The sequence below is a fragment of the Microchirus variegatus genome, assembly GCF_963457635.1.
Source record: "Microchirus variegatus genome assembly, chromosome: 13".
Classification (NCBI taxonomy): Eukaryota; Metazoa; Chordata; class Actinopteri; order Pleuronectiformes; family Soleidae; genus Microchirus; species Microchirus variegatus.
The window spans coordinates 16662468-16686515 of record NC_139814.1 but is presented as its reverse complement, the minus strand read 5'-3'; the positions used below and the strand labels follow the sequence as shown (position 1 = coordinate 16686515).

Here is a 24048-nt window from a genome sequence, read left to right as displayed (position 1 = left end):
CATTATGGAGTTGGACTGCCATAAAACACAGAACAACATAGTTGGTCCGTTCAAATTATGATGTGTTTTCTGTCACTGAAAGCAAAAGCCAAACAGGATAAAACAAAGAAGGAAGCAGGTAACATTTTAAAACAGCTTATATTGTCAGGCTTTGCATGTATTCTACACACAGGAGAACACAATAAAAAAAATAAAAATGAAGTGAATGTTTGTCATGTATTATTTACTTTAGCACAGATGGACAAAATATAACAGGGCATTTTATCGCTTAAGGCATTTTAAGGATGTATATAATGCCTTTACCAACCTCTATGTTTTACTACAGACGGGGCATGACTCTCCATCTCGCCAACATGAATCAAAGGAGAAAACGTACTTTCCCCCCTCCCTTGCCACAGAGTGAAGAACCCTCTGAACTGTACCAAGTAAGAACTGTTTCACTCTGTCCAAATGTCAATAAACTGTTCTATTGTCAACCTCAATGCCAACGTCCTCAAATTCAATTTTGTCATTTCACCTCAGAGAGTCTTGAGGAACAACCAAAACCCACCAGTCCTTCAGGCCCATTCAAAGGCTGTGGCTGTTCCTCACAAAAAGAGGCGTCATCTCCGCCGCACGACCAGAGGCTCTGTTCCCAGGAACGGACACATGACTCTGACAGAGCAAGACAAGAAGATGAGAGGCGTGCCAGCAGAGCCTGAAAACAGCGACGTAGAAGCAAGTATCAGTGAATTCAGTTCAGAAATGGTCATATTTTTGAAAGAAACATTTTTATGACACAACGATCTGGCTCTCCCCCCCCCAAACACACACACACACACACAGACGTATATGTACCATATCACCACTGGTGTCCCCGACTCTGTGGTGGCCCCGCAACCCCGTGAGCAGATGCAGGACATCTTGTACCGGCTGTCTCCGTTCAACAAGGACAGCAGTGAAAATATCCAGGCTCTCAGGGATGACTTGAAAAAGGAGGTCAAAGAGGTTTATTACTTCAGTCTCAAAACGAGCATAGGTACTTATTTATATGTTGGTTTATTTTGACAATGCACATTAATAAAGACCTGAAGTGTACACTAGTAACTGCTTTGTCCTCCGTCTTGTTCTATGTTCCAGTGGAATACATTCTGATTGACCCATCAAAGCTCAAGCAACTGTCCATAAGCAAGATTCCCAAGCCCCATTTGAAGCAGGTGTACTGGGCAGCGGCCTACAGAAAGGCGCTTGAGTGGCAAAGCCAACATGTGTATTCTGTCAATCTCATTATGGTTCTGTTGCAAGATGTCTGGCTAAGCAGGTAAGTCACATTAAGTGTAATGTGCTATCCACTCGGTTAAGGCAGTTAAAGGTGCATTATGTAATAAATCTAAAGCAACTGGCCATAAAATCCTCCTAATATGTCACAGAGACTCAGGAATAATGTTCATATAACAAACTGAACTCACCAACAACAACAGTACAGCCAAAATATTTGCAATAAAAAAAATATTTTGCAGACTGCAAATCGTGTTTATGTTTTGAAATCATATTTTGGCATGTGGCGCCACCTACCGCCGTCTACCAATCAATGAAGTCAGTAGAGTCTCGGGTTGCCAGTTACGTCAGAAAACGCAACCTAAAAGACCTCAGTATTTTGAATTTGAATGTAGTAACCGTTTTTGGCCACATTCTTACATAAGGCACCTTTAAGTCAAGAGCTAGATCACCAGATAATTGATAGTAAGCAGCTGTTAACACAAGAGATGTGGCGTCAGACGCAACCAGGAAATAGTATCAACATACAGAATAGGATAGGCGCATTGACAAGCAAAAACAGTGCTGAAATGAACAAGAAATGTTGCAAGATATGTGAATAATTAATCTTTTTTTTTTTTTTAGCTTCGCATCCTTGAGATTCGTCAGATTTCAGGATCTCTTCTCTGCCGGCCTCCCACTCGTGCCATCTGAGTTTGAGGAGTTTGTCCAGAGGCAGTGCTTAAACACCAGAGAAGAACTCGTTGAAAAGTGAGTAATGTTACCTCACCAGACTCTAAAATACCATCTATTCAATGCGGTGTCTTCAGGTAAGCGCCTGTGTTCGTGTCGTTCACTGTGTTAGACCCTTGCCAGGCTACTTTTTAGGGGATTACTTTACACTGGACATTTGTCTTACACTGAATTCTTTGTTTTGTACCTGCCGCAAGGTCTGCGTAAGACTTTCTCAGCGACTGAAATATGAACCATTTGAAATCAACTGCTATTCATGTATTAATTTGTTTATACATACGTAATCTGAAACCGCTTGGATACCATTATTCCGCAACACAGATCAGTTACCCCAGCCAGACAAATAATCTAGGAGACATTATAATGTAAGTCTTTGTGGGGTTGGGGCGAAATGACAATACGCATCATTAAGTAAGTAAAAAACAGGGGAAGAGAAGAAAGAAACAATATGATGGACTGGGTAGTGTAGGAGTTTTCTAACTCCAGGGGCCAGTTGTTAAAAAGATGAAATCCCATTTTTTGCTATCCAAGATCAGGTAATCCGTCTTACTTTTAAGTGGGTTTTTCAAAGCAACATTGGATTGGATCACCCTGATCCAGATACACACTTTTCAAGATTAACAAATCCAGATTACCAGCAATGTAAAGAACAGGTAGAAGAGCCACCATTTATAATTTCTGGCGTTCTGTCAGAATGAGGGACTGACTGGACGTGTAGTAAGGGATGCAATTGTTCGACATTCTTTTTGACAGTTTCAAAATCAAAAAGTTATTGAAATCTGTTTGGGGGGTTTATTTCATGGGGACATGATCATTTTTATGTTTACTTTACTATACTGAAAGGCTTAATTGTCAGCCTATGTTACGTGATCACTGTAACAGTTAAACAAGTCAAGTGCACAATATAAATAAAAGTATATACACTAAATGATACCAACGTATTATTTGACCAATTTTAAAGTTTTACTAGATTTTTTTCCTGAAAACCACCTTGAAATCCTACCCCTTGTTGGGATCAGGATAATCCTGTTTTTTTAATCCAAATCCTACTGAAAAGTTTTGAACAACACAACCTGAAGGTTTGATCCATTTCCAAACTAGGATTGGATTACATGATCTGATCCAATTTCAGAATCCTTCTTTTCCTTTTGAACAACCCATTTTCCAGATTTGATCCAATCCGATCACCAAAACCAGATCAGATTACCTTTGAACAACTGGCCCCAGACGATCGCAGTGAGACAATACTGTATGGTGGATGCAAGCTTTCATTAAAACCCTATATAGAAGAAGAAGAATAAGTTAATTTGGTAACTTGTTTAGTTGTACGGTGTTGATTAAGGAGACTGAAATCTGTATATGGGATTCTTTGTGTGTTCTATTACCACACGGTCTCCTGGAAATGTGATCACCGATTTTAAGTGACATTTCGGTGATTTGTCCGACGCTTTTTGACATTAACCGAACTAAACACAGCCATCTTCTTCCAGCTGGCTGCGTCAGTGTAAGGCAGTGTTTCGCGACTTTCCCGGCCTGTGGTGGCCTCTCGTAATTGAGAACGGGCAGCTGATTCCAGAGCGCATGGAGGAGTTTTTTGACTGCATTGCCGCTCTCATGTCATTGCATCTCCGAAGCCTGGTCACAGAATCGTTACAGGACTTGCTGTCTTTCTTCACAATACACGAGGTGAGTTCAAATCATCTCAGAAATCAGACTCACTACTGCTTTGACTGCGATCCTTGAACGTTGCCCGCGATGTGTTCTGTGTTTTCCAGGAGGGCAATGACTTTGGAGAGATGTTTGATGCGATGCGGTATTTTCAGCCTCAAGTCTTTGTGGTCATGCTGGAAACAAATGGGCGGAACATTAACTTTTGTCCGAGCTTCCAGAAATGTTGGCAGATCGTCCGTGGAGCCTTCATGGAAATCCTCAAGAGTGCAGAGAAGCTGAAAAGGGTACAGCGTTGCCATAGCACCACAAATATCGATTTTAACAATCATTAAAGCCATTAAAGCCAGGTATAAGTGTTCGGGTCGTGCAATATGTGACTGACATGCTTGTTTGGCCAGGTGGAATGTGACCTCTATCCCGATGTGAAGGACATGTACCTTCGCACTGTGAGGCCTGATGAATCGTTGGTCACAGACCTGATGAACAAAGTTGAGGACGTCTTCAACAGGAACACTGTCGGACCTAAAAAGTAATGAAACACGCAGCAGAACTGATGTGTCTTTTTTGTTGCTAAAACAAATGACCTACGATCTACATATCACTTTCTTTAGGTATTTAAATGTGTATAAAAGATACAGCGATCTACTGGACAGTACGGCAAAGAGGGAGACGACAACATTCATAAAAGAGCCGCACTCGTTAGAAGACTGTAAAAACGTAATTTAACCTTTCATTTTCTTCTTTTTCACATGTCTATTTGCTTTGCTAAAGTCCATTTCACATTCTCTTAATCAGAAAATCGAGTGCTTTAATGACACCTGGAAGGAGATTGCCTTACTGTTTGTCACGGTCCCTCTGTCCATGTTTTGTCTGGACGCCGTCAAGCTCAACGAAGACCTGTGCGACTGCTGTGAGACACTGAAAGACAGGATGGTCATGTTTGAATTAGACGAGAACCGAACTCTCAACAAGGGGTAAGAGAAAACTCTGTGGTGTAGCTTAACTTAACTTATCCATCAGGGCCGAGCTAAGCCGCTGCTTAGGGCCCAGTGACCACTAGAGGGACCCCAAGAGCAATTAACTAAAGAAAAAAAGTTTGGATTGCTGTAGTTTATTTTGAATTTTTCTATCCATTTTGACCAAATCTTTTTCACAGTTTTTACATAGTTGTCAGATGTGATTATTTAACTTTATATTTTATTTATAAACCGTTTTTATTACCTTGTTCCGGGTGCCTCTGTTGATTGACATTATTTATTATTTAAGTATTTGTTTATTTTATTTAATGCTGTGTTTTTTTCCATATAAAAGTCAAATCTTTGTATTACATGAGTGTATTTTGAATCCCCCCCCAATGATTGTGCACATTTTTAGATTTTCGGACCTTAATATCTTCATTTTTATTTATAAACCGTTTGGATTAATGTATTGATTCTCTGTCGCCAGAAGCAAAATCAAATTTTGCTTAGGGCCCCATGGAGGCTTGGGCCAGCCCTGGTATTCATTCTTCTTTGAATCTTGTTCACAAGTGTTGTTCCTTTTTAGGATTTGTCACAAGTTTGAGGAGATTATCAAGACGGTCAGAAGTACTGTAGAAACCACAGAGGAGGTGGTGTCTCTCTTCCGGTACATTAAAAGGACCAGTGAGGTGACCCTTCCTCAGCTAAAAGAGGAGATTGAAAAGGCAAGACACCGCCTGCACTTCCTCCTGGACTACGCCCCTCTGTCGTGTATGTGTAACCTCTCATATTTATAATACGTCAAAAGAAATGGCACATTGTATGTGTTTCCCCTACTCCTGAAAGAATGCTACTGCTTATATAACAATTCCCTTATCTGCTCTCTTTTCTTTCCACAGCTGATGACGTAAGACTGAACACCCGTGTTTTTCAGTGGCCCAAACAAGTCCAGAATGAGCTGGAGGACAGTGAAGCACGTCTGGCCATCATTAGAGTAAAGGTTGAAAGGATGCTGCAAAAGAGGTGATAGAATAATTCACACTCTAAGTCTTACACAATGGCAACCACCACAACTGATTGATGTGTTTGACGCTTTGTTGTCCCGAATCCGCTTCACCCCAACAGTTTTCAGTGGGAGAAAAATTTGTGTTGCACAAAGTATTTGATTGTGTGCTGCAAAATGCTTGATTTCGCTCGGAAACAATTCATAAAATTGTACATTTCTAACTATTGAACTCACTGTACAATCTGACGACGGCTATATTGATATTTGACTGTCACAGGGTTAAAGAATTTGACCAGAAACTGGTCCATATGGAAAAACAGATACAGGCTTTTAAAAAGAAATCAGTCATGACCATGGAGGAGATAAAGAAGAATGTGCAGACTATCTCTGGAATCAACTCCAACCTCGAGTCTGCTGTCTTTGAACTAGAGGTAAGTAGCCAAATACAAAGTACATGTATTTCTAATCTGACAGTATAGATCACATGTGTCAAACTCAAGGCCCGGGGGCCAGATGTGGCCCGCCACATCATTTTATGTGGCCCGCGAGGTATATGCTGCTTTAAGTCGTGTGTTGACCATAAACTACATTTCCGGGTAACCCAATGCATGGCCATTGCGTTACCCGAGAAGTGACAGCATCCCGCCACTAGTTTGCAGTGTATCATTGTATATGCATCCTGCGATGAATGAAACTGAGATTGAAATATCCACAAATAATCCCAAAATGTCCATGAAGTACATGAAGTTTCAAGAAAGATGGGAAGCCGAATACATGTTTGTGCTTCAAGGAGAAAAAACGGTATGTCTTTTGTGTTATGAGGCGGTGTCGGTCGTCAAAGAGTACGATCTATGTCGGCATTTTGACACCAAACAAGGAGCCAAGTATGCCAAAGTTAGCCTTCAAGAAAAACAACAAATTGTCAAAGAATTAAAAGGCATTTATTTATTTATATTTATTACATTTATTCTGTCTTACAGTTATGCTGATGTGGCCCTCAGTGAAAATGAGTTTGACACCCTTGGTATAGATAGTAACTGGACAATGCTAATGACAATGTTATGTTATGTGTACAGGAAATCAACAAGGAGCAGGAAATGCTGGGAAAGGATCAGAGCCATTTCCCAGTGCTGCACGTTATGATCGCTGAGAAACAGCCACATGAACAGCTCTGGAACACAGCACTAAAGTTTGAGTCCAACTCAGAAGTGTGGATGAATGGTAAGTAACATGCTCATTTCTATTTTGGTCACAAATTGTTGCTCTAAGAGTTTTCATTTATCATATGCGTTATCATTCAAATTCCAGGTGCTTTCCGAGATCTGAACGCTGAGGACATCTCTGAGGACCTGGATTCCATGTGGAGGACCATGCATAAACTGAACAAGTCTTTCACTGATCTCGTTGGTCCTTGTCGTGTGGCTCAAAGCTTCAGAGGCAAAATAAACCTGTTCAAGAAGCACCTTCCCGTCCTGACAACCATCTGTAACCCTGGCATGAAAGAGCAGCACTGGGACAAGGTAAGTCAAATCCAATAATCCCCCCATTCCAGACCACCGATCATTGATCACTGTCAGGTCCACTTGTTCAGGACTTAGTGTCCTGCACATCCTGGGATGTGTGAAAAAGGTGCGAATTATCATCTGTCTGCCCCACAGATTAGCGAGGCTGTGGGTTTTGAAGTCATGCAAGACGAGAACAGCTCACTGCTGGACATGTTGGAGCAGAACCTGTCCAAGTTCTCTTATCAGTAAGACACTTCATATGCATAAAGAGCAAAATTGGTTCAGTATTATATTAGAAAAGGATGCCTTGTAAGGGAAAAAGTGATCATTTTTTTAATCTACCGTAGGCTGGAAGACATCGGAGCATTAGCTAGTAAGGAGTTCTCTCTGGAACAAGCGCTGCTGAAGATGAAAAATGAATGGGCTGACCTCCACTTCACGTTCACTCAATACAGAGATTCAGTAAGTGAGATAAACACACACACACATACTAAAACCTTCAACATGATTATTCATACAAATTAAAATGCTTCAGTTCAGATTCTCTTCAGCTTTGGCAGCTTTTGACACAACTGATACTTAATTCACCATATTCTATTACAGAATATCCAAATTGTATCAGCTGTGGATGACATCCAAATGCTCTTGGATGACCACATTATGAAGACACAGACTATGAAAGGTTCACCTTTCATTGGGCCAATAGAAGATGAATGTAAGGTAAGATGGAAGCACAGTATATTTGGTCCACTTCAGTGATGTGATAAAGCTTTTGTCATGTAGGCCACTCGTGTGAATACTCGATAATGCTATTACGAATTTAGTTTCTTGGAGATCGGAAACAATGGCTTTAAATCTCGAAAGTGATTCCACTTTTTTAAAAATTAAACAATGCAAATGAATCACACATATCCCCCTGCTGCTGCAGGATAAAGGTCTGTGCATCCCACTGGTAGCTGTGGGTGTCAGTATTCTAACATAGTATAGTGTTTTGACTTTCATTTACATTTATATTACTTTTAAAATGTGTGTGAAACTCATATCGGAGAAGTTCCAACGGTTTCTGAAAGCTAAGAATTTGCAAGTCATATACAACCTGTGGTTATTACGGGTATTTTACTCGGAAGGCCTGAGAATCAGCGTTTTTGTCACCAGAAAGGACGCCTGTACATAGTGTAGTTTGCATTTTTTGACTGTTTTTGGACATTAATACTATTTTCATTACAAATTTAACATGTCTTTAGTAAACCCTGCTTATTCTCATCAGAAATGGGACGCAAAGCTGGTGAGCATGCTGAACATCTTGGACTCCATGCTAAAGTGTCAGGCCACTTGGCTCTATCTCGAACCCATCTTCAGTTCCAAGGACATCATTGCGCAGATGCCTCAGGAGGGACGCAAGTTTGAAATTGTGGACAACTACTATAAGAAAATGATTGCCGAGGCTGTAAGATCCTGTCGACACACAGTTTCCTCTTTTACCCTATTGAACTAGATCTCATGCTTTTGACTTTGACTTTGTTACCGGCCCAGGTTAAAGATACACTCGTGCTGGTGGCTACAGATCAGCCGAACATGCTGGAGCGTCTGCACGAGTCTAACATACTCCTAGATGAGATCCTAAAAGGCCTTAATACTTATCTGGAAAGGAAGAGGCTGTTTTTCCCTAGGTAATAACACCACTAATGCTTATTTTAACCCTTTTTTCCATTACTATGTTAAAACGTACACACAGAGGTTATAAGAATGTGCAACATAGAGTGTCTTAGATCCTTTTTTTCAGCATGACCTATACTCTTAGAAATAAAAGTGCCAAGTAGAACCATATAAGGTTCTTTTGATTGTCCTCATAGGAGAACCATTTTTGGCATTTTTACCTACCTGGAACCCTTTTCGAGGGTTCCACCAAGAACCCTTTTAAAACCTTTTATTCAAGAAAGGGGTTTTAAAGGGTTCTCTGGATCAATGGAACCATTAGTGTTACCAAGAACCCTTTTCAGAAGAAAATGGTTCCAGTTAGAACCTCAGTCCTTGTAGAATGACCCTTTTGGAACCCTTATTTCTAAGAGTGTATAGGCAATCTGATGAAAAAGGTGTTTTTTCATGGAATTTGGAAATGCGTCACAGTTCAAAGTTTGTTTATGACCAAAATTAAAAGAAAAACGGTCTATTTTGTGACTTCTGCACGATTATTGCTAAAAAAAATATATATGCAATTTAGAATTCATCATAACTTTGACTTTTAAGGTGTGACTATAAACACACATCTAGGAGGAGTCTAAGGATCTAAAATTAGAAGATACATCTAGTGAAGGCAGAGAAACTGCAAAACTGAATTCAGTGTACTGTATATGAATGTGCAAAGAGAGTGTGGTGAAACATGAGTACCTCACGTGTTTCATCTTCCTCTCTCTTTTTCACAGGTTCTTCTTTCTGTCAAACGACGAGCTACTGGAGATTCTGTCACAGACCAAAGACCCACTGTGTGTACAGCCTCATCTGAAGAAATGCTTCGAGGGCATCGCCAAACTGGAGTTCACCAAGAAGCTGGAGATCACTGGCATGATCAGCTCGGAGAACGAGATCGTGCCCTTCACAGAAAAGATCTTTCCAGCTAAAGCCAAGGTAAAGAAGGGACAGTGTTTAGTGTTGATTATGTCAGCAGTTGTTTCATAAAGAATAACATCATAAACATAACTTATATGGTGGACTTTTACTCCCTTTGTTTTTAGGGTATGGTGGAGAAGTGGCTACTGCAAGTGGAAAACCTGATGCTCAAGAGCGTCCGACACGTTATCCATCAAGGGGTGATTCAGTATTCAGAGGTTTGTGATGTTATGATTATCAGATATTACAGTTTATCATTAAACCTTACTAAACCAGCAATATGTTCCTTGGAGCACCATTAAAAGTGTCATTTCTTTGCTGTAGGTGCCCAGAAAGGAGTGGGTGTTGAAGTGGCCAGGCCAAGTTGTCATTTGTGCTTCTTCCATTTTTTGGACAAGTGAAGTGTCTGAAGCCATCAAGAGCAACTCCCTGCCTGTGAGTCTTTTTATTCTGTAGAAAGAAAACTTCTAAAACTTCTAAAATGACTACAAACCAATACTGACTACTGCAATTTTTCAAAGGCCTATGTGGAGAAGTGTAACGCCCAGATTGGTGACATTGTGGAGCTGGTGCGTGGGAAGCTTCCAGGAGGGGCAAGAATGACCCTTGGTGCCCTTACTGTGATTGATGTCCATGGTAATGTCCGTATAATCACACATTTTAAAGGAAACAAAGTAAATTTTTTTTCTTATCAAACTGTTTTCTCTCTTAGCTCGAGATGTTGTGGCGAAATTGGCCGAGGACGGCGTCTCCACGCTGAATAACTTTGAATGGATTTCTCAGCTGCGATACTTCTGGGAGGGCGGAGACGTGATGCTACGCATGATCACGACATGCCTGAAATATGGCTACGAATATCTGGGAAACTCCCCTCGTCTTGTCATCACACCACTCACAGACCGCTGCTACAGGTGAAGTACACTTCCTGGCTCCTATATCTGCGTAATATAATAAAATAACATCCAGAGCCTACTAAAGGTAATTTAATTGTGCACAATATTATGTTTTTAAATGCTATCTTTTGGTTGAATGCCACAGAACTCTAATGGGGGCCTTGAAGCTGAACTTAGGAGGAGCTCCAGAAGGTCCTGCTGGAACTGGCAAGACTGAGACCACAAAAGATCTGGCAAAAGCTTTGGCTAAACAGGTGACCAGAATACTTTTCCATAAACCCCTAATGTGTGTGATGTTTTAGTACTTTAGACATTATACACCTGGTATTTGTTTCTAGTGCGTGGTGTTTAACTGTTCCGATGGTCTGGACTACAAAGCGATGAGCAAGTTCTTCAAAGGTCTGGCTCAGTCTGGAGCGTGGGCCTGCTTTGATGAGTTCAATCGTATTGAGGTGAGCACTGCCAAACCTCTGTCACATTGCACTGATTCTTTGACGCATCGTTGGTGAAAGTAAAACTTGTTGAAATTCGCCGACTCACTCTTTCGCGTGTGATGTGCGTCCGTCAAAGGTGGAGGTGCTATCTGTGGTGGCTCAGCAGATCCTCTGCATACAACAGGCCATCGCCAAGGATCTGAAGACCTTCCTTTTTGAAGGGACAGAGCTGTCACTCAACCCGACCTGCTCTGTCTTCATCACCATGAACCCTGGTTATGCTGGCAGGGCCGAACTCCCTGACAATCTGAAGGTGCATCACTTTAGTACCGAATGAGTATATCCACTGACAAAGTCTTTCCGACACTTGGAGCTAGCTTCAAAGTTTATGACCTGCTAATATTGGCCGCACCATTGATGAATGAAACCAGTATTTCAGTTTACTTTCTTACGTATATTACCTTAAAGAAAGGGTTAAAAATGTCTAACTGTGGACAATGTATTTGTTGCTGGTATTTGATTCAAACCTATCAACTTTGTCTTGTAGGCCCTTTTCCGAACAGTGGCTATGATGGTTCCAGACTATGGTCTCATTGCAGAGATCTCACTCTACTCCATGGGCTTCATTGAATCTCGCAGGTACGAGAGAAAATGTATTTTTAGAGAGTAAAAAAAACCCAAGTGATTGGTTCATCAACCAAACTCTACTTCACCTTGCGTTTGTCCCAACAGCCTGGCTCAGAAGATTGTGGCCACGTACCGTTTGTGCTCCGAGCAGCTGTCCTCCCAGCACCACTATGACTACGGTATGCGAGCTGTGAAGTCTGTGTTGACTGCAGCAGGGAATTTGAAGCTGAAATACCCAGAGGAGGATGAGAGTGTGCTGTTGCTTAGGGCACTGATGGATGTCAACATGGCCAAGTTTCTGGCCCAGGATGTGCCTCTGTTTGAGGTGATAGATTTCCTTCCAAAATCCAGTTGCGCCAATTGTTTTTTCTTTTCCGCGTCTTATGCCTCAGTTGGTTTACTAATCTGTCCATCCTCACACTGCTTTCCACAGGGTATCATTTCTGATTTGTTTCCTGGAGTTGTCCTTCCAAAACCAGACTATTATCTCCTCCTGAAGGCCCTCAATGACAACATTGCTAAGTTCAACCTTCAGGCTGTCCCATGGTTTATTGGCAAAATTATTCAGGTACTGACATGGATTTGCTCTGTAATAACTCATAAGCATGAGCTTAGAGAGTTATGATACTCTACCAAATACATGTACTGTATTTGTGAACAGGTTTATGAGATGATGTTGGTACGGCATGGCTTCATGATAGTAGGAGACCCTCTTGGAGGAAAAACTTGTGCTTATAAGGTCCTTGCAGGTGCTCTTAGAGATCTTTATAAGGGTAGGTTATTTGGTTTATTTTCAATTTACTCTACTTACCCAAGCCGGTAACACATGCTAACACTTGTAGTTTGCATTGTTATTGTCATACAGCCAAGGTGATGGAGGAGTTTGCAGTGAACTACAGCATCATCAACCCCAAATCCATCACCATGGGCCAGCTGTATGGCTGCTTCGACCCTGTCAGCCATGAGTGGTCCGATGGTGTCCTGGCCACCACTTACAGGAATCAGGCTATGTCTACCTCAGACAATAGACAGTGGATCATCTTTGATGGGCCCATCGATGCTGTCTGGATTGAGAACATGAACACTGTGCTGGATGACAACAAGAAGGTCGTCGCCATTTTGGTTAATCTCTCAATATACGCCTATATCTGATGTATTATATAATTCACTCTTTCCTGTTCACTCCTTTCACCGATAGCTTTGTCTGATGAGTGGTGAGATCATACAAATGAGTTCCAAGATGAGTCTGATCTTTGAACCTGCTGACCTGGAGCAAGCCTCCCCGGCTACTGTCAGTCGGTAAGTAGCAGAGACAGAAGCCACACCAGCAGCTGTGGTACACATTAAAAATGTAATACTTGTTTTGTGGGGTTTTAATTACTTAACTTTATGTCTAAAGGTGTGGAATGATCTACATGGAACCAGATCAGCTGGGCTGGACTCCTCTCAGAGATTCTTACATGAACACTCTGCCTGAAAGACTGGGTTCTGAACACAGAGAGCTGGTATGGATATGCATTATTGGCTCTTTTGGTGGCCTTTTTTTATTAATGCTATGTAAATGCTTAAAGGTATCAAATAACATGTTTAAATCCTGTTTGTTTTGAATATCCCACAGATCATGGACCTGTTTGATTGGTTAGTTCAGCCCTGTCTGGATTTTATTAACAGCGATTGTCGCTTTGTGATTCAAACGTCTCCCATTCACTTGGTCCAATGTCTATTGAAGCTGTATACCTGCCTGATGGGTTAGTATTACAGCACATTGCTGGTGTTGCATTTATTTCCATTTTGATAATCGATCGGTCATCGTGATCAAGATATTTATTGTTGATGTTCATGTTCATCTTCTGCATGGCTAGATGAAATCTCTGCATCAGGACCTAGTCGTACAAAGATGTCCAGCGAGCAGATAACCATGTGGCTGCAGGGCTTGTTTTTGTTTGCGGCTGTTTGGACTTTGGGTGGAACCATCACCATGGACAGTCGTAAGAAGTTTGATGTATTTTACCGCACTTTGGTCATGGGCAACAATAACGATCACCCTCCGCCTGAGAGTATTACTCTTAAAGCAGAGAACATCTTTCCTCCCAAAGGTAACGCAATCTCCACAATCATTTTGTAAGTAGTTATTAAAACGTTTTAATTGTTTGGTTTTTTACATTTTATTTTTTTTTCCCCGTAGACACCGTCTATGACTTTTACTTCCATAAAGAGGGACATGGGCAGTGGAATATATGGACTTCTTTAATCACAAAGGCGGAGACTGTCATTGCAGCTGAAGCCAATGTGAGTATGACTCTGTAAAGAGTTGGTAATAGTGTTTGACTTAATTATTTCTGTGACACGATTGAATACTTCTTCAGCTAGTTTACTGACCTTCTGAATCTGAAATAAATTGGATGAATGTCTATGGCAACAACAGCCAAGGAGTATTGATAGTATCCTGTAGTGTACACATTGTGATCTCTTGAATCTTCTAAAATCCTTTCCAAGTGGCTTCTTAAATGACTTGTATTCCCCATATTTTGACAATGTCTGCATATACATTTTTTTGTTTGACCATCACCTTTTCTCCATTCCCATTTCTTAACACGGGTTAACTAAAATACGTCTACACATGAGATTTAAAGCTCCACTTAGTAGATCTGAAGAGGCAGCAAGCAGAGCACAAAAGATGATTGGCATTCTCTACTGCAACTAAAGTACATTCAATTGAAATTTTAAAGGGTTGATACTGTCACAAGTCCACAATGGTTTCAGGACACTTTTGCTTTTGGGGACCTTGTAAAATGGACAATCTAATGTTTCTAATCCAATCAAATTTCTTTTCCCCTCCAGGTGTCAGACCTCATTATTCCAACAGCGGAGACAGCTCGTCAGTTGTTTTTCCTGCATACCTATCTGGCGCATGAAGTACCCATGCTTTTTGTGGGGCCAACTGGAACTGGCAAATCTGTGATTAACAACAGCTTCTTGGCAAAGCTGCCAAAGGAGCGTTACACTCCAAACAGTATCAACTTCTCAGCCCGCACATCAGCAAATCAGACCCAAGATATGATCATGACAAAGCTGGACCGAAGAAAGAAGAATATGTTCGGACCTACATTGGGGAAAAAATGTATCATCTATGTTGGTAAGTAATTATTGAAATATGCAGTAAGAATGTATTTATTTAATGTACAAATTACATATAGTGGTATCTCTTCTCCATAGATGACCTTAACATGCCAGCTAAAGAAATCTATGGTGCCCAACCACCAATCGAACTACTTAGGCAGTGGATTGACCACCACCACTGGTATGACAAGAAGGACACCTCCAGACTGAACATAGTGGATGTGCTGTTTATGTCTGCAATGGGGCCTCCTGGTGGTGGGAGGAATGACATTACAGGTATTTTAAAGTTAAAAAAAATGTTTTTTTGTCAGACAATAAGCTGAATTTTACTTTGAATCACAAAATGTTTGAAATCCTAGGCCGCTTCACTCGACACTTGAACATCATCTCAATTAATTGCTTCGATGACTCAACACTGACAAAGATATTCAGCTCGATCACTGACTGGCATTTCGGCAAAGGGTTTGAGCCCTCTTTCATCAGGTAACCTGTCTAATATGTTTTAAAGGTGTTGTAAAAGACAAATGCAATGAAGGGTCAAATTTGTTCAAAAACACATGTTGTCACGTCATGTTCTAGGTTAGGCAGCATCATGGTCCAGGCAACAATGGCAGTCTATCAGGAAGCTATACACAACTTCCTCCCCACTCCATCAAAATCCCACTACATCTTTAACCTACGAGACTTTGCACGAGTAATACGAGGTGTACTGCTGGCTCCAAGCACACACATGCAGGTCAGAGTGGAAACATTAGTTAGATCTTTTATTCAAGTATAAAATCTCTTCTTTACAATTTTCTTATATGTTTGTTTTCATTTTTGTCAGGATGAAGACAAACTGATCCGCCTGTGGATCCACGAGGTCTACCGTGTTTTCTACGACCGACTTATTGATAAAAAGGACAAGGAAACATTCTTTAGCATAGTTAAACAGAGAACCACAAAGCATTTCAAGCAGAACTTGGACAAGGTACGGACAAAAAAATGTTTTCTGCAAAGTCAACAAAGTCATTTTGTGTGTTATTTTGAACACGTCACAAAGCCAGTGACTTCCAAGTGGAAGTGTTGTACTGCAGCTAAATTGGGAACAATACATTTATCGTCAATATATTAAGATTAATGTATGACATAAGCTTTAGAAACAGTAAACAGACAAGCTCTTAATTTGTGTAGTATACTGAAGTGAATACAAAAAACTGTAGCTCCTGTATTTTTAACCTTAAAGGTGCCATATGTAAGAATGTGGCCAAAAAAGGTTACTGCATTCAAATTCAAAATACCGAGGTGTTTTAGGTTTCGTTTTCTGACGTAACTGGCAACCCGTGGTTGCTCGGCAGCTGAGACTCTACTGACTGAAATGATTGGTAGACGGCGGTAGGTGGCGCCACATGCCAAAACATGATTTCAAAACATAAACATGATTTGCAGTCTGCAAAATATATTTTTTAATGTAAATATTTTGGCTGTACTGTTGTTGTTGAGTTCAGTTTGTTATATGAACATTATTCATGAGTCTCTGTGACATATTAGGAGGATTTTATGGCCAGTTGCTTTAGATTTATTATATAATGCAACTTAAAATCTCATTTATTTTCATCTAGCTCCTGATGCACCTCACCCCAAATGACAACGTAGTGGATGAAGACATCCGTAGCTTGTTCTTCGGGGATTATATCAATCCTGATACTGACTCCAACATCTATGATGAAATCACAGATGTGAATCTCTTGCAAGAAGTGATGGAGACCTACCTGGATGAATATAACAACTACAGCAAGACGCCCATGAATCTTGTTCTGTTTAAGTTTGCCATAGAACACATTTCCCGCATATGCCGCGTACTGAAACAAGACAACGGCCACCTTCTGCTCGTTGGCATTGGGGGCTCTGGGCGACAGAGTGCCACAAAGCTGGGCACCTTCATCAATGATTACAGCTTGATCCAGATTGAGCTGACCAAAACCTACAACATGTCAGACTGGCGAGATGACCTGAAACGGATGATGCGTAAAGCAGGCATTGATGGCAGGAACTCGGTTTTCCTGTTCAATGACTGCCAAATTAAGACTGAGGCCATGTTGGAAGACATCAACATGTTGCTTAACACCGGTGATGTGCCCAACATCTTTCCTGCTGACGAACGTGCGGAAATCCTGGAGAAAGTGCAGGGAATTGCCCGTATGGAAGGAAAAAAGATTGACCCAACTCCACTTCCGTTATACAACTTCTTCATTGACCGCGTGAAGGCTAACCTTCATATAGTCCTTGGTAGGTTCTCTGAGCATGGTATTTTTCCCCTTTTTTGGTGCAAGTTTTAAAAAGTGGTTGTAACTGAGAGTCATTGTATTCTGCAGCAATGAGTCCCATCGGTGACGCATTTAGGAACCGTCTTAGAATGTTCCCCTCCCTCATCAATTGCTGTACCATTGACTGGTTTCATGAATGGCCAACTGATGCTCTGGAGATGGTGGCCCAGAAGTTCCTGGAAGACGTGGAAATGGATCGTGAAATCAAAAAAGAGTAAGGACGTAAAATGAGTAAGTAGTACTCGTTCCAGCTGTGTACCAAAGCAGTATCCTCACATTATGTTTCTCACCATGTACCAGGGTAGTGGAGATGTGCAAGACCTTCCAGACGGGTGTGGTGGAGATCTCGGAGTCATTCTTCTCCAGCTTAAGGAGACACAACTATGTCACACCCACGTCCTACCTTGAACTTATCCTCACCTATAAGACTCTGCTAAATGATAAGAGGAATGAAGTCGACACTGCAAGGAACCGATATATCGTTGGTCTGCAGAAATTGGACTTTGCTACATCTCAGGTGATTTACAGTTTGAGGAAATATAACAGTGAATGTTAACTTGTATCTTAAAAGAAAGGAATGGCAATGCGTCCTACAATAATGACTGTGTGTTTACAGGTGTCAGTAATGCAGCAGCAGCTGACAGCCTTGCAGCCAGAACTCATCCAGACCTCAGCCGAGACAGATGAGATGATGAGAAAGATAGAGACGGAAACAGTTGAAGTGGACGCTAAGAAAGATTTAGTGTCTGCTGATGAGAAAGTGGCTAATGATGCAGCAGAAGCCGCTCAAATCATTAAAGTATGCATGTATTTCTGGATCAGTTGCATTTTATTTAGGTTTTTATCTATTGACCTATTTAGAGACTCGTTATAACATACTTTTTAACTTCCAGGATGACTGTGAGAAAGACTTGGCCATAGCAATGCCTGCACTGGAAGCTGCCCTGTCATCCCTGGATACCTTAAAACCTGCTGACATTACAGAAGTAAAGTCTATGAAGAACCCACCTGGTCCAGTCAAACTTGTAATGGAATCCATCTGTATCATGAATGGCATTAAACCTGAGAAAAAACCTGATCCTTGTGGCTCAGGTAGGTCCTTTAAGCTTTAAAAGAACAACCTCTTCTATTTTTCTCATCAGAGTTTGTAGAAGAGTGATTGCATGAAATATGTGTGTTACAGGTAAGATGATTGAAGACTTCTGGGGCCCTTCAAAGAAACTCCTGGCAGACCAGAAATTTTTGGAACGTCTGAAAACCTACGATAAAGACAACATCCCTGCAGTTTATATCAAGAAAATCAGAGATAAATTTGTTGACCACCCTGACTTTCAGCCTGTTATTATTAAAAATGTCTCCTCGGCTTGTGAGGGTCTGTGTAAATGGGTGCGCGCGATGGAAGTGTACGAAAACGTAGCCAAAGTCGTCGCCCCAAAGAAGGAGAGGTTGAAGCAGGCCGAGGATGAGCTGGCGGAACAGATGGCAATGTTGACAGTGAAGAGAGGTGAGCTGAAAGAAGTAGAGGACAGGCTGCAGAGCTTGTACGACGAGCTGGCGACCATGATGAGGAAGAAGAAAGTGCTGGAAAACAACATTGAATCATGTTCTCAGAAGCTGAATAGGGCAGAGAAGTTGATAGGAGGACTGGGCGGAGAGAAGGACAGATGGACAGAGGCTGCAAGGCAACTAGAGATTAGGTATACTGAAATAAAAATATATATAGATAGATAGATATGCTGTATAGTTATATATTAATCAGAATTGTATTATATTTCCTCCCCACAGATTCATCGACCTGACAGGTGACATACTCCTCTCTTCTGGAACTGTATCCTACCTCGGGGCATTTACTGTAGAGTTCCGTACGCAGTGTCAGGATAAATGGCACGCCCTGTGTCAAGAGAAGAAAGTCCCCTGCTCTGAGGACTTTACCCTCAGCACCACTCTGGGTAATCAAGTGGCCATCAGGGCATGGCAGATTGCTGGGCTGCCAGTGGACTCCTTCTCAACAGACAACGGTATCATCGCATTTAACTCCCGTCGCTGGCCGCTAATGATTGACCCTCAAGGTCAAGCCAACAAGTGGATCAAGAACCTGGAGAAGGAAAACAACCTTGCCGTCATAAAACAGACAGATGACAACTACGTGAGAATTTTGGAGCAGTGCATTCAGTGTGGTACCCCTGTTCTTATGGAGAACGTTGGAGAGGAACTTCATCCTGTACTTGAACCTGTGTTACTGAAGCAGACCTTCAAACAGAAGGGCGTGGAGTACATGAAAATAGGGGAGAATCTGATGGAATATTCCAAGGACTTTAAGTTCTACATGACCACTGGATTGAGAAACCCTCACTATCTCCCTGAAGTGGCCGCCAAAGTCTGTCTGCTCAACTTTATGATTACCCCACAAGGCTTACAGGACCAGCTTTTAGGGCTTGTGGTAGCCAAAGAGAGACCTGAACTTGAGGAGAAGAAGAACCAGCTCATTCTAGAGAGTGCTGCCAACAGCAAGCAGCTAAAGGAAATTGAGGATAAGATCCTGCAAGTGCTCTCCTCTTCTGAAGGGAACATCCTGGAGGATGAGGAAGCAGTTAAGATCCTGTCTTCTTCCAAGATTCTCTCAATGGAGATCTCTGAGAAGCAAAAAATCGCCAGTGTCACTGAGAAAGAGATTGATGACACGCGCATGGGCTATCGTCCTGTGGCAGAGCACTCATCCGTTTTGTTTTTCTGCGTCTCTCAGCTTGCCAACATTGAACCCATGTATCAGTACTCCTTGACCTGGTTCATCTACCTTTACCTGTTTTCCATTGCTGACAGCATGGGAAGTGATGATGTGCCCGAAAGAATCAGCAATATTGTGGGACACTTTACTCTCTGCATCTATAAAAATATCTGCCGCTCACTTTTTGAGAAGGACAAGCTGCTCTTCTCCCTACTGCTCACTGTAGGCATAATGCAGGGTAGGGACCAGATTGATAACCAAGTCTGGCAGTTCCTTTTAACAGGTGGGATTGCTTTGGATAACCCTTATCCCAACCCTGCTCCAGAGTGGCTGTCTGACAAAAGTTGGTCAGAGGTTGTAAGGGGCTCTAAACTGCCAAACCTGAATGGTTTTTTTGAACACGTTGAGAACAACATCTCTGAATGGAAGAAACTTTATGATTCAGGACACCCTGAAAAAAAACAGTTGCCTGACCGGTGGAGAAAGTTGGAAGGGATGGATCGAATGGTTGTGATCAGATGCTTCAGACCAGATAAACTGGTTCCAGCAGTGCAGAATTTTATAGTAGCTAATATGGGGCAGGCCTACATTGAACCACCCACTTTTGACTTGGCGGGGAGCTACAATGACTCAAACTGTTGCACCCCTCTGATATTTGTGTTGTCACCAGGCACTGATCCAACTGCAGGTGATTATGTTATTTATTTATTTATTTAGAATAGTGACATTGCACATTACTGAACATCAGCACTAAACATACACAAAATACTTATATAAGACAACCTTCATGGGAAAAAAACCCCCCAGCAACCAGTGAATGGTACATCTGATTTTTAAATGGCAAAGGTTGCTCATGTAGAATTGCTATGTTCTTTCAGGTCTGCTGAAGTTTGCTGATGACCTCAACATGGGGGGCAATATGACCCAGACCATTTCCCTCGGGCAGGGACAGGGACCCATAGCATCTCAGATGATTGACAAAGCCATCAAAGAGGGCTCATGGGTAGTACTGCAGAACTGCCACCTGGCTACCAGCTGGATGCCCACTCTGGAGAGAATTTGTGAAGAAACCATCGTCCCAGAGTACACACACACCAACTTTAGGTAACAGATCCTACGCAGTGAGCTTCACTCAAACTGCTTTTTTTTCCAGTCAGTATGAACACAATAAATGCAAGCATCTGTAATCTCCCTCTCAGGTTGTGGCTGACTAGTTATCCGTCCGACAAGTTCCCCGTCAGTATCCTGCAGAACGGGCTGAAGATGACCAATGAGCCTCCTAAAGGAATAAGAGCTAACCTGCTGCGCTCTTACCAGAGTCACCCCATTTCCGACCCTTGCTTCTTTGGCGGCTCAAACAAACAAGAAATTTGGCAGAAGCTCCTTTTCGGTCTCACCTTCTTCCATGCATTAGTACAGGAAAGGAGGAACTTTGGACCTCTGGGTAAGACCCTATATTCTTATCTCTTCTTATCTTAAGATGAAGACTTTCATTTTAAAGCATTTTGTATTCTGCATCCTAGTTATTGAAGCTTTTATTCCATCGTGTTATGCTAAATATGCAATCATTTATTTTTTATTCTTTCACTCTTGAGGCTGGAATATTCCATATGAGTTTAATGAGTCTGACCTGAGGATCAGCATGAGGCAGATCCAGATGTTCCTGGAAGAGTATGAAGAGGTTCCACTGACAGCCCTCACATACCTTACAGGTGAATCACATTTATTTGCATCAATGACATGTGCAGTAATAAACTTCTAGATCCAATTAGAGCTAAAGACAAACATCGATATCACCATCAAAGTCACTAAAAGCTTTTTTTGGGCCACAACACATCAAGTGGTGTGTGAAGAATCTCCCTGGACATAAATGTTTGTCTAATATAAAATAAAAACTCAAATTTATTAGTGTACTGCTTGTTGTCCTTGTCACAGGTGAATGCAACTACGGAGGCAGGGTGACCGATGACAAAGACAGACGTCTGCTGATCTCGCTCCTGTCCATCTTCTACAGCTGGGAGCTGATAGAGCACGAATGCTACAGATTGTGTGAGGATGACCTTTATCACATCCCTGATGATGGACCCTATCAGGTACTGATATCACTATAAGGCTCTGGTCAATATCTAGTTAATATCACAGTGTTAAGATGTCATTTTGTGACATTTTGTGGTTTGTGAAAGCCCATTTTTACAAATGTGCCATTCACTTTTTATTTATTTGTCGTTTAATTGCTTACTTTTGCTATTGTGCTGTCTTGTATACTGTTTTTCACTTGTGTCGAGGCATTTTGTAAACTTGTGTTTATAAAAAGTGCTATATAAATAGATCATTACGATTCTATAATCATGCTATGTCTTATAGAAACTAATCTTTTTGAATTATATTGCTTTTTTTATTCCCAGACATATGTTGACTACATTCGCAGCCTACCGATTTGTGCAGATCCTTGTGTGTTTGGACTTCACAGCAATGCTGACATCACTAAAGACAATCAAGAAACTAATCAACTCCTGGAAGGAGTATTATCAACTCTGCCTAGGGAGATGGGAGGCGGGGGTAGATCTCCTCAGGTTAGCACTTTTCCTATTTCTCTCAGGAAACAGTTCTGTGTAAACTATAGCTGCCAAACATGCAACCTTCAAGTGTCTTCTGTTTTCGTAGGAGGTAGTAGACGAGCTTGCAGGAGACATCCTGTCCAAGCTGCCAGCTGACTTTGACATTCAGATGGTGATTGAACAATACCCCGTCATGTATGAGGAGTCTATGAACACCGTTTTGAGGCAGGAAATAATCCGCTTCAACAGGTACTATTCAGTTTGCAAAACACCCATGTTCATTATGTGCTAACTGCAAAGTTAATTTGTGTATCTGTGAAGGTTACGCTGAGAAAATGATTTACAATTGATTCTTAATCCCACTGTCTTCCCATCAGACTCACAAATGTGGTGCGGCGCAGCTTGGTCAACATCCAAAAAGCTTTGAAGGGCCAGGTTGTCATGTCTTCCGAACTTGAGGACATTTTTAACAGCATGCTGGTGGGCAAGGTGCCCGCTATGTGGGCAGCCAAGTCATACCCCTCTCTCAAGCCACTGGGAAGCTACGTGACTGATCTGCTAGCTAGACTGCAGTTCCTGCAAGTAAGAATTATGGTTGTTTCAGGTCAAACAGACCTTGAATGAACAGAACACAGAGTATGACTGGAACGATGAACGAACCACATACTAAATAGTTGCAGTAGTACATTGTATGTATTAGACTAATGCATTTGTTTTTCTTATGAAACTGTACTGGATGTCTAGAGAGCAAATTACATTGATTCTTTTCAATATTCTAAGTAAACATGTACTTGAATGTTTTAACAGGACTGGATAGATGACGGCCCACCTACAGTGTTCTGGTTTTCTGGCTTTTACTTCACCCAGTCATTCCTTACGGGAGTGTCTCAGAATTTTGCCAGGAAGTACACCATCCCCATAGACTTCATTGGGTTTGAATTTGAGGCAAGACGTTTCAACTTTGCTCAGTGTTTTTGCTCATATAGTATTCAATCCTAATTTAATGATATAGGAAACTTAAATACAGTGTAAATCATAAATAAGCGGCGTTGTTTTTCAGGTTACCAAAGAAGAGACCGACATGGACGAGAAGCCAGAGGATGGAGCCTATGTTAGAGGCCTCTTCATGGAGGGTGCACGCTGGGACAGGGACAGCATGGTCATTGGAGAGTCCCTCCCCAAGATCCTCTTTGACTCATTACCCATCATTAAGCTTAAACCAGGAGAGATGTCCAAATTTAAGCATGAAAACATCTATGTATGTCCCGTTTACAAAACCAGTGCTCGCAGAGGGACTTTGTCCACCACAGGTCACTCGACTAACTATGTCCTGTCCATCGAGCTGCTATCTGACAAGCCACAAAAACACTGGATCAACCGTGGAGTGGCCTGCCTCTGCCAGCTGGATGACTAGGAACTAGATGCATTGTGCTTTTTTTAAGCTGACGACTAGATAGATGGATACCTGTACAGACAACAAGGAATAAAACACCATTAAATTCCACTTAACAAAAATGACTGTGTACACTGTGCAAGTTTGCTGTTTGTGCAAATGTGCAGGTATTTAGGTGTTCAGTTAAAAAACAGAGGTGGTGCTTATAGGAGAACAGATCTCCTGTTTGGTGAATGTAAAGCAAAATTAAAAGTT

General features: G+C 41.6%; 1 protein-coding gene across 1 annotated transcript; it reads left to right on the top strand.

Annotated features, from left to right (window-relative positions):
- Positions 1 to 353: 353 nt before the first annotated feature.
- Positions 354 to 23814, top strand: LOC310935599 (dynein axonemal heavy chain 3-like; the record flags this gene model as incomplete). The annotated part of the gene is made up of 58 exons (XM_083899532.1): positions 354 to 425; positions 523 to 711; positions 892 to 1018; positions 1120 to 1300; positions 3480 to 3675; positions 3765 to 3944; positions 4059 to 4189; positions 4272 to 4377; positions 4456 to 4634; positions 5206 to 5390; positions 5519 to 5642; positions 5903 to 6056; positions 6702 to 6846; positions 6934 to 7145; positions 7284 to 7375; positions 7478 to 7592; positions 7734 to 7850; positions 8398 to 8577; positions 8664 to 8800; positions 9554 to 9755; positions 9863 to 9955; positions 10062 to 10172; positions 10259 to 10373; positions 10450 to 10648; positions 10776 to 10884; positions 10969 to 11082; positions 11201 to 11377; positions 11612 to 11703; positions 11797 to 12016; positions 12125 to 12259; positions 12353 to 12464; positions 12557 to 12798; positions 12890 to 12990; positions 13091 to 13196; positions 13310 to 13439; positions 13554 to 13787; positions 13877 to 13980; positions 14533 to 14827; positions 14908 to 15087; positions 15171 to 15294; positions 15391 to 15547; positions 15638 to 15781; positions 16413 to 17079; positions 17166 to 17331; positions 17418 to 17634; positions 17734 to 17916; positions 18011 to 18209; positions 18301 to 18814; positions 18903 to 20530; positions 20721 to 20946; positions 21042 to 21286; positions 21438 to 21554; positions 21778 to 21935; positions 22248 to 22415; positions 22507 to 22649; positions 22778 to 22982; positions 23208 to 23345; positions 23461 to 23814. The coding sequence occupies 58 exons, from the start codon at positions 354 to 356 to the stop codon at positions 23812 to 23814; spliced, it is 11646 nt and encodes a 3881-aa protein (XP_083755658.1).
- Positions 23815 to 24048: the final 234 nt, after the last annotated feature.